This window comes from Talpa occidentalis, unplaced genomic scaffold (genome assembly GCF_014898055.3).
Source record: "Talpa occidentalis isolate TD23 unplaced genomic scaffold, MPIMG_talOcc4v2.1, whole genome shotgun sequence".
Classification (NCBI taxonomy): Eukaryota; Metazoa; Chordata; class Mammalia; order Eulipotyphla; family Talpidae; genus Talpa; species Talpa occidentalis.
Genome location: NW_026555331.1, coordinates 122,964,925 through 122,979,308, shown reverse-complemented (window position 1 = coordinate 122,979,308; position 14,384 = coordinate 122,964,925). Strand labels below are relative to the sequence as shown.

The following is a 14,384-nucleotide window of genomic DNA, read 5'->3' as shown; positions in this document are numbered from 1 at the left end:
AGGAGACACACAGGAAGTACTTCAGATTCCTAAAAGGCTCAGTGAAAGAATAAGTGTGTGGATGTGAGTGGGAGGAACAAAGGAAGAAAGGGAACATACAATGGTGACAAACTAGTAACAATTGGGGAATCGAGATACAGGTGAACTAGTCTTCAAACTTTTCTGTTAGCCTGTCTTTTTTCAAAACTAAAATTGGGGTTAAAAAAATTCTTGCCACAGTGGGTTGAGTGCCACTGCTGTGAAGTTGTCCACAGCCTTTGCAGCGCAGGTTCGATTCTCAGCCGGCCAGGGAGATCCCATATGGTGCAGCAGACCTCTCCTGCCTCGCCCGCTGCTCCCCTCAGCAGTGTATTTCGGTCTTTCTATCTGTTCTGCTCCCTGTTCTCTCTGGTGAATTCTCTCACCCTCCTGTGCCTCTGACCTGTACCCCAGTTCTTGTACAAATAATCTGTAAAAAAAAATTCATAAAGAGGTCTGCCCTCATCCTGCAAGGTTTTGTCTCTAGACTGACTGGGACTTTTTTTCTTTTGCAATTCAAAGACAAAAACCACAGAGGAAACCATTATAATCTTTGAAAAAAAAAACTGTCGTGTGCATATAGTAAACTGAGATACCCATTTTAAAGGACAAAAATCAGTGTTATGACTCTCAAGCTTTCTTTGTGACCAGCTAAGGCACAGAGCTGAAGGCTTTTTGGTTTTGCTTTGTTTAGTTTTGTTTTGTTTTAAGCTGCTCAGGGGAAGAGGGTTGAACTGTCACTTTTTTGAGTCTAGTCACTCTTTTATAAAAACCACCTAACTTAACCACCACAAGTGCAGTGACTAGCTGGTCCATTCCAAAACTGAATGAAAATGAAAGAGAACCAATGAGATGAATGTAAATGTAAAACTTAAGTTGGTGTAACTTTATACTTAAGGCTCTTTCCAGTATAATGTACTGCATCAACAATGATGCAACAGCATTATTCTTTGCTTCAAGCTCTTCACAAATTTATTGAGCTACATCTACTACTGCCACTCATTTCGAATAACGACAATAAATGGTCTATACACATTTTTCATGAGGAATAATCTTCTTAGATAGACTTGAATAAAAAGAGGGAGAGAAAACATGTCAAGACAACCAAGGAAACTGCACTCTAGATTATATACTAGACAAGGCACAATGTCAAGGTTAAATTCCTTGCATGCTCTATTATGAAGAAGAAAGTCCTTATTCTTAGGAGACACACTAGAAGTACTTCAGATCCTAAAAGGCTCATTCTTTCTTTCTGAAAGAATAAGTGAAAGAATAAGTGAAAGAATAAGTGTGTGTATGTGAGTGGGAGGAACAAAGGAAGAAAGTGAAGTTTTAAGAAAAACTAACCCCCAAACTGTTGTTCAGCTCCCTGCTCTCTCTGGTGAATTCTCTCACCCTCCTGTGCCTCTGACCTGTATCCCAGTTCTTGTATAAATAAATAAATCTTTAAAAAAAATTCATCAAACTTCTAAAATGAATTATGTATATAACTATGTGTATGGTAAGAAGTAATCACTAACAATCGAAAGAACAGAAGCAGCACTTCTTTTTCTTTTGTTTAAACATAGGATTACGCAGTCACCTGACAACCCAAATATGCGATGTGAGATGGGGTATGAGGAATGCAGCATCCTCCGACAACAATAAAACAAAGTGGGGGAGGGCCTCCCCTGGTGGCACAGTGGTTGAGTGCTGGGCTGCGAAGCTGCCCACAGCCTCTACAGCGCCGGTTTGATCCTGGCCACTGGCGAGGGTCCCACATGGTGCGCAGACCTCTCCTGCTGCCCGCAGCTCCCCTCAGCAGTTTATTTCTTCAGTCTGCCTGTTTTGTTTCCCACTCTGGCTCTGGTGAATTCTCTCACCCTCCCGCGCTTCTCACTGTACCCAGCGCTTGTATAAATAAATAATTTTTTAAAAATAAATAAAACAAAGCGGGGGAGCTGGTTTCAGATGTCCATGCAGACCTGCTGGTGAACACTCAGGGCCACTGTGGTCCAGCCTCTCCCCTCTTGCATTCTTAGCCTGAACTAAGCTCTCTGTAAACTCTGCTCTTTGAGTGTGTGTGTGTGTGTGTGTGTGTGTTGTGGGGGGGTGGGGTGTGCTGATAAATCCACAAAATTGTGGTAGGGAAAGCAATAAATTATCATTTTCAAAATAAACATACAACTAAAAACAGGATGATGGGATGCTATTTGAATATAAGATCATAGGTAATCAATCACATTGTAATCTAGAAATATATATTGTAATCTAGAAATATATCAACACATTGTAAACATCAAATATTCACAATGTTGTATCAGTTATATCTTAATAAAAAAATTCAAAACTAAATTAAAACCCTGTTATGGGGTGCTGTCAAGGAGATACCAAAGATACATTAAGTCAGATTTCAGAAAACATCTGGTAGTTTTATTGTTTGTTGAACTTACCCACCCTAACCTGGGAGGCCAGACCCTACTGTTTAAACACCCATCTATGTTTCCCTCAGTCATACACCATCACATGCCTTTCACTCCTGAACCAAGTGGACAACTAGTTTATGAACCACTGAAACCTCTACAGACTCTAAAGATTCTAGGTACTTTGTCTGAAAATACTGAATGAAACTGATTCCTCTTACATAAATGAAAGCTGACAGGTTTGTGGGCTGGCACTGAAGACACATGAAGAGAGTTTAGCACAAACAGTATTATTAAAAGCATAAAAGTGATTCTGAATAATATATTTTTAAGTATTTTCTTAACATAAACACTCCTCTCATCTTCATGAACCCTAACCAGAAAAAAAAATGCATAAAAGGGAGAAATGTTTTCTTTCAATTATTCAGGTTCAAATATTTATTTTTGATAAATACAGTATGAATATCAAAACCAATCACAAAGGAAACTCAATAAAAAGATTAGAAATGCATTATAACATATTATTTCTTTTCATTCAACAGTGATTGAATGTGTTAGCATTACACATAGTGTATTTATTGTTCTAATACATACATACAGCAATTATTGCTGCAATTTTTTTACTAGATAAATAAGAACAAACTCTTCAACAGTCTTCTGCTTCATTTTATCTGATTTATTTTCTTCTAAATTACAGGTCTTAAAGTTTTATAGTTGGCCTCTGAAAAGAAAAAGTATTTCTGAAATAAAACTATTAAAGAAAGCTATCAAGAAATATTTTAATGATCAACTATTACTTACTCTATTTTTTTTTTGAGATTTATTTATTTATTTATACAAGAACGGGGGTACAGGCCAGATGCGTGGGAGAGTGAGAAGCTTCACCAGAGACAGAGTGGGGAACAGAACAGACAGACTGACGAAATACACTGCTGAGGGGAGCAGCGGGCGCCACAGGAGAGATCTGCAGCACCATGTGGGACCCTCACCGGCCAGCCAGGATCGAACCGATGCTGCAGAGGCTGTGGACAGCTTCACAGCGCAGCACTCAACCGCTTGCGCCACCAGGGGAGGCCCTACTTACTCTATTTTGAACAATCATTTATTTTTATTATCAAAAAATGTTACCTAAGAAGTTGATCCATATCTCCACCACTAAATTTGGCCCTAAATTAAATTAAGAAGGAAAGCACAGTGAAAGGTTTTCTATATTCTATATAGACTTTTTTTAAAAAAGTAAATTATAGACAGATGATTAATTAGGACCCAATCCTTTCATTTTGTCTTATACCTCAGTTCTTTTTATCAAAGGTAGTAAATATGATTTCCTTCCCTTGCTTAAAAGATTGGAAATGTAGGGCCTCCCCGGTGGTGTAGCGGTTGAGCGCTGGGTTGCGAAGCTGCCTGCAGCCTCTGCAGTGCCAGTTCGATCCCCTGCTGCTCCCTGGCCACCGAAGGAGGGTCCCACATGGCCTGCAGACCTCTCCTGCCGCCCGCTGCTCCCCTCAGCAGTGTGCTTCGGTCCTTCTGCCTGCTCTGCTCCCTGCTCTGGCTCTGGTGAATTCTCTCACCCTCTCATGCTTCTGACTGTACCCAGTGCTTGTATAAATAAATAAAACAAACAAACAAACAAATAAATAAATAAATAAATAAAAAGAAATCTTAAAAAAAAAAAAAGATTGGAAATGTATATAAAATGCTGAGACCAGGGCCTCCCCGGTGGCGCAGCGGTTGAGCGCTGGGTTGCGAAGCTGCCCGTGGCCTCTGAGGCGCCAGTTCGATCCCCGGCTGCTCCCTGGGCACCAGAGGAGGGTCCCACATGGCGCGCAGACCTCTCCTGCCGCCCGCTGCTCCCCTCAGCAGTGTACTTCGGCCCTTCTGCCTGCTCTGCTCCCCCGCTCTGGTGAATTCTCTCACCCTCCCGCGCTTCTGACTGTGCCCAGTGCTTGTATAAACAAAACAAACAAACAAACAAATAAATAAATAAATAAAACATGCCTCTATTAGAAAAAAAATTAAAAAAAATAATAATAAAATAAAATGCTGAGAGCAGCACCTGAACCCATCATGGTACTCCATAAATTAGTCTTTGCCTTCCAATAATCAAGGTCAAGATTCCACTCATAATGGTTTCCAGCATGTCATATTATTAAGATAACGATTTTTACTCCTTTTGAGACTTACTGCTCCATATAACATGACTTTGAACTTGATATCACCTGATTTATCTTCCATTAATTCACATTGTTTCTTGTTGTTTTCACTGACATTTCCTATTACCTGTCATTCTAGGAATAAACACACATTTGACTTTTTGTTTCTTTGCTGGCATGCCATTATCTCTACACTTCCAACTGTATCTCACTGAGATACAATGCACACAGATATGGAAGTGGTGATGGCAGGGACTAAAATAATGGTATTTTAAAACTAACTTATATACCCATCAACTGATGCTAAGTAGGTCATGCAACAAATACGAATGCAACTTGCCCAGAAACCAATGTCTCATGTCATGGAGCTTCAGACAGAAAAAGGGACAATTTATTCTAATATTCTTAACTATGTCTCCACAGAAGGAGTTTTATATTATTCAGACAAGATATCACAATACTTACTGATGTTCCCTTATTCTCCCCTTTGCCATCACTGTCCCCGGACTACGTACTATGCTGCTATGTGGTCATACCTGAAAGCTCTACTTTGGGACAAAGTTTGCTGCTCTAATGATAAAAACATAATTTCTCCTCCACAAAAGACATTACAATCTACTCTTTGTTTTTAGCACTCAAAATAAAAATGCCTTGAAATTACTCCTAAAGCTAAGGAGAGTTAAATACATACCATCCCCCAATAGCAGAGTTTCCTAATCCCTGAATCTTTGTCCTGACAGATCTGGTTCCTACAGAATAACACTAAATTATATCAGTAACTGCTGACAAATTAAAAGTTAAATTCTACCTTAGAACATCTTTAACACTATAGCACAGCTAGAATATAAGGTAATATTATGAAATAGATTACCAATTTGTATTATATAAAAATAAAATGTGATGTTTTAAAAGTTTATCTTGTGTTTTTCAACAAGAAAATGCAGTTTTATTGAAGTTATATTGAAAAAGTAAATTTTTCTTGAACCATACTTAGTAACACTTCATTCTCTACCTTCAGAGAATATGGTAGGACACAAAGGTGAATTTTCAAAAAAATAATTATTCATTTCAATGTCCAAACACATTTTACTTAAGCCATTTATGACAGAAATGCTCATAACAGTGTTCTGTACTTCCCTACCAATTTAGGTGGCACACAGTATACTAAGCTAATTTAAGTACTTGTTAATGGCTGTGGTTTATTACAGTGAATATGCATCAGAATGTGGTATCTTTAAGACAGGTACAGCCTCAGAACACTGGCAAATGTAAAGCAATTCACTTCTATTCTAATAGCCACATCAAGACAATTTCTTCTATCTATCCTTATTAAAAACTCTCATCCATCACAGTTTAGAGGGTGTCCTTTACCCATCTTCTAAATCACTGCTTCGAAATTGTGGCTGCTAAATCAGATAACCAGGCAGGTTATCCTTTTGCCAGAACAAGAATAAACAAGGAGTGAGAGTCTCCATTTAAAAAAGTACAACACCCTCAGTACAAAATACAGTTTTATTAGGCCATTCAGATGACCCTTGCAATTATTTCCTAGTTATTGATTGTATCAGATGGCAGTCTTCTGGAAGAATGATTGACCAAATCATTGCTCTACAGCAACTATTCCCTTCATACTTTCTTGACTAATACTATCACTTTTTTAAAATATCGCCATCAATAAAAAATATTTGTAACACAGACTTACCTGAGGCACGCCTTGTAAATCGATTTATTACTGGAGCTAAAAGGAAAAAAAAAACAGAATGTCATCAGACAAAAATCTAATTTATCAAAAAAAAACTGAAAAGAACTCAAAATTGTTAATTGAGTCCATAAATTAAATAGGAGCAAAATATGAATGAATAATGAATCCAAGAGGAAATGCCACAGATATATGGAAACAGAATGTCTAATCCAGGAATTTGGCTTCTAAAAATATAAATTACAATAAATATTACATCTGTGAAATTAGTCCCTCCAGAACACTTTAGTAAAAACCTCTAATTATAGGTGGCTGAAACTATTTAACTAGTGATACTATAAATCTGTATAGTATTTTTAGGAACAATTTGTTCAATTACATTAAATGCCATGAAAGGGTTGTGTTCTTTAGTAGAGAAATTTAAATTTCAGAGAAAAGAAATTTAAAGAAATACTACCAGAGAAGGCAAAAGCAATATACATATACACCTATTCACCTTCACTTCTACAATGAAAGAATTAAGAAACCAAATTTAAAATTCTAATGTATACTAAAATCACCACTAGGTAATGGATAGTATAACCTTGACAATCTTTAGGTTTAATATTTGTGGTTTTAACAGTCTTTGTGCAACCCAAAAGGTCGAAGACATACAATCTATATACTGAAGGCTGCAGTTTCGGATGGCATGCAGGAGTGCATTATCTGCCCACTCCCAAACTCAGCTTAGCTCTGGTGTTTCTTGTTGGTTTTGCCTACAGTTATCTCAAGAAGTGAGGGTCTCAGTTTGCAGCAACATGGATGGAGCTGGAAGGGATCATGCTCAGCAAAATAAGCCAGAAAGAAAAAGAAAAATACCGGATGCTCTCACTTATAGCAGGAATCTAGGAAACCTAAATAAGGGACCAGGAAAAAGAATAACTATAAGAAAGAAAAAATCAAAATCAACAAACAACTATGAACCAGAGACACACTATGTGGGGGGTGGGGAAAGGAGGGGTTAGGGTCAAAATAAGGGGGGTGCAATTGTATGGGGAATATAAAAATTTAAAAAATTTTAAAAAAGTGAGGGTCTAATAAAAAAAAATTATTTCTTGAGAGAAGCAGAGAAGTTCATGGTTAATATTATATACAAAAGGGACATAATGATCTACACTGTATATTTTGGGTGACAGAACATGATAGGTCTACAAGAGTATTTTTAAATACTTTTCAAATAGTAATTATAAAAATTGTTTACACTGTAGAAATAGTCAAAGTAAAAGAAACATTTAAAAAAATTTTATTAGCACTATGGTTATAAATACATGAAAACATGTACACATAGGAACAAGTTCTAGGAGAATATTGTGTCAGATGGTTTACATTAACCCTTGCAACTATGCTATTAAATGTCAGCACTGTCATAGTGCTGATGAGGAAATTTTATAGTAAGGCTGAGTGATAACATTAATTTGCTTTAGACCCCATAGCCACATTGTGGCAAGCTGGAGAAAATGAAGCTAGGAGCACAGTCTGGCACTAAAATGTTCCCCCCTAGAGAAAAAAAGTGGAAATGCTGATTGTTGAAAATCACACAATAACAGGTAAATATTTCCATTCATATTAATTTATATTTTATTAGAAATTAACTATGAATAACTTATAAACCCAATTAAATTATAATAGTAAAATTGTTTTCTCCAAATTGACTATGTTATATACCAAATTGACCATTATATGAAAAAATGATTCAGCCATATATTTGCATAGTCACAAATCACTTATATAAAAATCTTTCATCGGGTCAATTATATGTTATGTGTGTTTTACCAAATAAAAGGAAAACAACTTCCATCCATTTATTTGGACACTGTCACAGTCCTTCTCACAGCTTCAGAGCTTAGTGTAAAGAAAGTACCCTGGGCAAGTAACAGAGGACAGGGAATAGAGACAATGCAAAAAGCTTCAGCTACAGGAATGTAGAATAGAGACTGCAAGCTGATAGTGGCAAAATGAAGGTTTACAAAAAGCTTATGTAGGCCTTGGTGCAAAATAGAGTAGACATTTTCCTACCCCTCTAGCCTCTAGATGGCCAGCATAGTACTATGAGCTACGATCTCACTAAATCTTCAAAAAAAAAATACAGGAATATTTATACAGGTTTGCCTTTCTCCCAAATGCCCTCCCCATGGAAAAGTTAGAGTCCTGTGTTTCCATGAATATCTTCATCTTGCCTCACCAGAGATCCTTCATTTCCCAAACTATATTCCACTAGATTGGTTCTAGTCCCTTGGCTCCCAGGAGACCCAGAATAATAACTGATTCAAGTCTTTAATCCTGACATATATGTACACGAAAAATGGTCCATTGCTTGAAGTAAACTGAATGAGCCTTTCCATTCCTTGTGACTCTGAGCTCCTCACCAGTGCCAGCAAGTCCTGCTTATCTTCTTACCTCTTTATGCCCAAAGCCTAAGCAGTGCCTGGCAGATAAGAGGTACTGGGTAAATATCTGTGGCATGAATCAATAAGCCCTGTGAAGTCAACAGAGCAAGTCTCCTTGTCGAGCTTACTTTATGGCTTTATTGAATACAGGTGGCAGACTCTGGAAATGTAACAGATTCCTTGCACCTGAAGACCTTGACCAAATCTAGTTGTATTTTTCAAATAAATGACTACAAAGCCTAACACAATGCAAGTAGCTACCTATCTAAGAAAAATTTAGGTAAAAGAGAAATTCCATAGAACTCAATGGTCAAAAACAGCAATCAATGAGCTTGGTCTTCAAAGGGCCTCCCCTGGTGGCGCAGGTGGTTGAGCGCTGCACCGTGAAGCTGTCCGCAGTCTCTGCAGTGCCAGTTGGATACTGGTCGCCGATGAAAGTCCCACATGGCGCAGCAGACCTCTCCTGTCTCACCTGCTGCTCCCCTCAGCAGTATGTTTTGTCAGTCTGCCTGTTCTGTTCCCCACTCTGTCTCTGGTGAATCCTCTCACCCTCCTGCACATCTGGCCTGCACCCAGGTTCTTGTATAAATAAATAAATAAAATCTTTAAAAAAAAAAAAAAAGGAAAGCCAGATTGATAGTGATACATGTGACTTCCATCTCCCAGCACAATGCTCCAAGTTAAAGAAATAAAAGCCCTGAGTTGTTATTTTTGGTTAATACACACACACACAAACACACCCACCCCATAAACACCACCCCATCTATACTGGAGCCACATTAGTTAATCCAACTTTTTACAGAAAAGTGTCCACAGCCCTGAAATGAGGCACACATAATAATCCTGGACTCTGAGAATTATTAGCATCCTGATCCTCATATTAGTCACCTTTTCTAGGAATAAACACTCTCTGAACCTGTTAACTATCTAAATAAGAGATTCTACAAATTATGTAAATTGAAACCATGTTAGCTAATTATGGTTGACAGAGTAAACACTTAGCTTAGAATAAATTAATTTCTCTTATGCCTATGCTTCAAAAATTGAAAGTGAAATAAGGCTTACCTTTAAACCAAGAAAGAAGTAACTTTTTAAAAAATTCAATAGCAGAGAAGCAAATCAATAATATCAAGCCTGAAATATTTCTGTTAATTAACCTAAGAGATACATTTTTCAAATGTTAATTAAACATGTTTAATTCATGGCACTTATATTCTATATAAGGAAAAGGGACCACTTATTTTCTATACTTTTGTTCAAGGACAATGAACCTTGACCATTTTATAAATACTAACTGCCCCTGTTCTGTGAGTCTTTCTGTTTGTTTCCAGGCACACAGCACCTAAGAATCAACTGGTGTTTGGCCTGAGGAGGACCCCAGGGTACTAAGTGAGTAACTGTAGTCCGAGGTGCTCTCTGAAGCTTCCTGGTCTTGAACCTGAGGAGCCAGAGTATGAGTCGGGTGCCCTCAAAGTACTGCTGACCCCCCATAATGAGAACTGTTTAAGAAGCAGTCATGTGAGTGACCAGTTTTCTTCCTTTCTGATTACGCACCCTGTGGCTAGGTATCCCCTCACCTGGATATACGGTGCGTGGTTGGAGGAATGGCAGAGTGAGATGAAATACAGGTACTTCAGCTTTTAAAAAGTTTAACTTTTAAGGACCGTTTTTTCTTGCACATTTTCACTCCTTGTATTGATGATTTATGACCAGAAAGATAAAAAATCAGATGATTTCACTCACATGGAATATAATGAAATGAAACAAAGGAATAGACAAAACTAAACCCAAACAAATCCTAGAAATTGGACTGTAGAATTGAGGCTACCAGAGGGGGCCTGGTGGGAGATGGGGAGCAGAGGAGAGAGAGCCCACTGGACTGTGGTGGAGGGTTGCTGCTTTGGTGGTGGGTATGGGGTGGTAACATACATCTGAAGAGATGTGAATCTATACCCCTAAATCACACAGTTAAACCAATGTTACCTCTACAAAAATCATACAAAATAAAAAAAAAACAACCTCCTCCAGTTGCTCTGAATTACACCATCCTGTTTCACTGTATTCAGAGCTATCAGTGTGATCTAAAGATAACTAATTTATTATGTTTATTGTGTTTCCTCCCATGTTGGACCGTAAGCTCTGTGAGGACAGGGCCCTTCCCTGTCTGTCTGCTTCACTAATGTTATCACCAGTGACTAGGACACGCTTAATACATTGGGCGCAAAAAATGGTGACTGAGTAGAATTAATAAAACATTAACATAACAAGGGTACTCCTGGCACCTAGAGATTATTTGGGCAACTATAAGTGACATTTATACAAGTATTTTGTGAAAGCCATTCATTAAAAGACATCCTTGGCTGAAAGCAAAATAGACAAAAACAGTATAGCTTGGCTAGCCTTTGGTTTTCTGTACAAGTAGCAAAAGGCAACCCCATTTATATCCCAAAATTATGAAAAAGTGAACCAGATGTTAGTCTCCAACAAAAATAATGAAAAATTTCACAAGATAATCAGTGCAGAGAGCAATGGTACTTTTCTATTAAAATGTGGAAAGAGGATCTCAAGAATATCCATATTTCTAATTTTTTAAAATTAAGGTGAAACTGACATACAATGAAATGTGTAATTCAATGAGTTTTTAAAAACATATACACTTATGGGGCCTCCCTGGTGGAGCAGAGGGTTAAGACACAACCTATGAAGCTATCCACGGCCACAGCAGCAAGAGTTCGATCCCCAGCCAGGGAACAACCCACATGGTGCAGCAGCCCTCTCCTGTCTTGCCTGCTGCTCTCCTCAGCAGCGTATTTCAGTCAATCTGCCTGTTCTGCTCCCCATTCTGTCTCTGGTGAATCCTCTTACACCTCCCGTCACACCTCTGGTCTGTACCCCAGTTCCTGTATGAGTAATAAAATAAATCTTTAAAAAAAATACACTGATGGGCCTCCCCGGTGGCGCAGCGGTTGAGCGCTGGGTTGCGAAGCTGCCCGCAGCCTCTGCAGTGCCGGTTCGATCCCCGGCTGCTACCCGGCCACCAGAGGAGGGTCCCACATGGCGCGCAGACCTCTCCTGCCGCCCGCTGCTCCCCTCAGCAGTGTACTTCGGTCCTTCTGCCTGTTCTGCTCCCCGCTCTGGCTCTGGTGAATTCTCTCACCCTCCCGCGCTTCTGACTGTACCCAGTGCTTGTATAAATAAATAAATAAACATAAATAAATAAATCTTTAAAAAAAAAAAATACACTGATGAACCAAAACTGCAGTCAAGATATAAAACATTTCCAACACCCTGGAAAATTCCATGAAGCCCCTTACAGTCATAGAAAACTATTATCACATAGAAAACTATTATCAGGATTTCTACCACCATAGCTTAATTTTGGCTGTCTGTGAATTTCATACAAATGTGAGATTCATTCCTATTGTTGAGAAGATCAATAGTCTGTTCTATTTTACTACTGAGTGGTTTCCATTATATGCATATACCATATTTGTTTATCCATTCTTCTGCTGATGTGCATTTTGGATTGTTTCCAGTTTGGGCTATTCTCAATAAAGCTCCTAAAATACTTGTATACAAATACTTGTTTTTGCAGACATATGCTTTCATTTCTCTTGAGTAAATGGCTAGAAATGGGACTAATAAGTTATAGGTGAGTGGATGTTTAACTTTATAGTAAACCCACCATTTCCCAACTGTGTGTACCATTCTGTACTTTTACAGGCAACTTACAGGAGCTCTACCAGCAGCCTTCCAAACTTAGGTTTCTAGCCTAGAGCAGCAGTCCTCAACTTCTTGGTCTCTAAACCTCTTTACACTCTTAAAGGTCACTTGCTTTTATGGTTATATCCATCAATATTTATTGTTCTATAAACTAAAATTAATGATTTTTATAGCTAACAACAAAAACACATTTACATGCTGTCAAACATATTTTTATGGAAAATAATTACATGTTCCAAAACAAACAAAATGTAATATAGAAAAGAATGATGTTAGAAATGTTTGTAAATTTGGTATAATGTGCAATATTATACCTCCTGTGACCTCTGGAAAAATCTACTATATATACTCATGAAAGAATGAAGGAGGAGAAGGCAAATAATGTATTTATTTTTTATTATTATTATTATTATTATTATTATTATGTTTTTACCCCATAGACTTCCTGAAAAGTCTAGGGGAAGAATGATCTCCTAGGGGCCCTTAGGCCACACTTCCAAAACCTTACCTTTAAAAACTCTAGTATACTTGCATAACACACACACACACACACACACACACACACACACACTTCACTCCAGCACTGTAAAAACAACAAATTGCAAACAACCAAAATATTTATCAAAGAATGGATAAAGTGTCTATTTTTACAAGGGTATATGACATCGCAATTGAAAATAAATGAGCCTAAACTACATGAATCAATGTATTATCTTCTCAAAAAGAGCTGGTGAAAGAGAATGAAAGTCTGGTAAATGTTAAATTTTATACAAACTTTGAAAATATGCAAAATAGCACTGTTTCCAACCTACAGGTTAATGTCTATGTATTAAGAGCACAAAAATATGCATAGGGAATACAAAGAGCAAATTCATCATATTAGTGATTAACTGTGGATAAGGAAGTTAAGAGAATGGCACAGGAGAGGGGCACTCAAGAGGGCTCCAACTATGCATGTGATATTTTCTTAAGTGAAAAAGAACTCACAAGTGCCAAGATGTTAAAATTTGTTAGCAATATGGGATGGCTTATGTGAGTATTCCTTATTTAGTCCTTGCTTCTTTTCTGCATATCAAAAATATTTCACAATTTAAAAAAAAGAGAAAAAATAATTGTCTATTCTACCTGTTTGAGATGGATAGAAATCTCTAGGTATGCTCGAACACTACTAGCCCCACCAAATTAGTTCACATTGCATTTTTTGTTATTTCAGACAAACTGATGTTTTGATATATTGTGATTGTGAAAAGATCACCACAATCAAGCTGAAGCACTTATCTGTCCACATAGTTATCATTTTGTGTGTGATCTAACTTTTGCCAATTTCAAGTATATAATAAGCAGTGTTAAATATTATCACCATGCCTCACAACAAAACTCACTCATCTGGCACACCGGAAATTTTGTACCCTAACCTTTCAAAGCCAAATGTACTCTTAAAATAGTTTTCATAAAATATCCTTTTTCACAAATTCAACTTTTATTAAAATTCAAACACTAAAATGCCTTTGAATCCTTTTTAAGGAATTATAAGAAAATTATTTTAAGATATTATTATGAATCAAAGTCTTAACAATTGTTTACTTATTAATGACCGTGAAATAAGAAATCAAAGCCCTAGGAATTATTTCAATCACTTTAGAAATATAAATTTATAGAATTTTTAAAAATTATGGACAATTATCATTATTAGACATCTAATGTTCAATGGCATTTAATTTTAAAAATATCTGAGCATCCACTGTGGTCAAAGCACAATGCCTGGTAGAAAGTCTTTGGGGAGAGGGTGCATTCTGCCTGTCTGTGAGAACAACCCCCAATACCTGCAAAGCTAAGTCTGATGTAGGGGACACTCATCCTGCCATATGGATACAAATAATATCAACCAGGGAATCTTGCGAAGATTTTCAATAGGGTGAACTGTAAGCTACCTTTTGGAGAAAGAGTGGAATTTTGCAGAAAG

At 37.4% G+C, this 14,384-nt stretch overlaps 1 protein-coding gene across 1 annotated transcript in view; it reads right to left on the bottom strand.

Annotated features, from left to right (window-relative positions):
- PRKAR2B (protein kinase cAMP-dependent type II regulatory subunit beta) overlaps positions 1 to 14,384 on the bottom strand; it is a 68,604-nt gene that overhangs the window by 44,275 nt on the left and 9,945 nt on the right. The window contains exon 2 of the mRNA XM_037511545.2: positions 6,276 to 6,311. Coding sequence (XP_037367442.1) covers positions 6,276 to 6,311 — 36 coding nt within the window. The remainder of the gene's footprint in view (positions 1 to 6,275; positions 6,312 to 14,384) is intronic.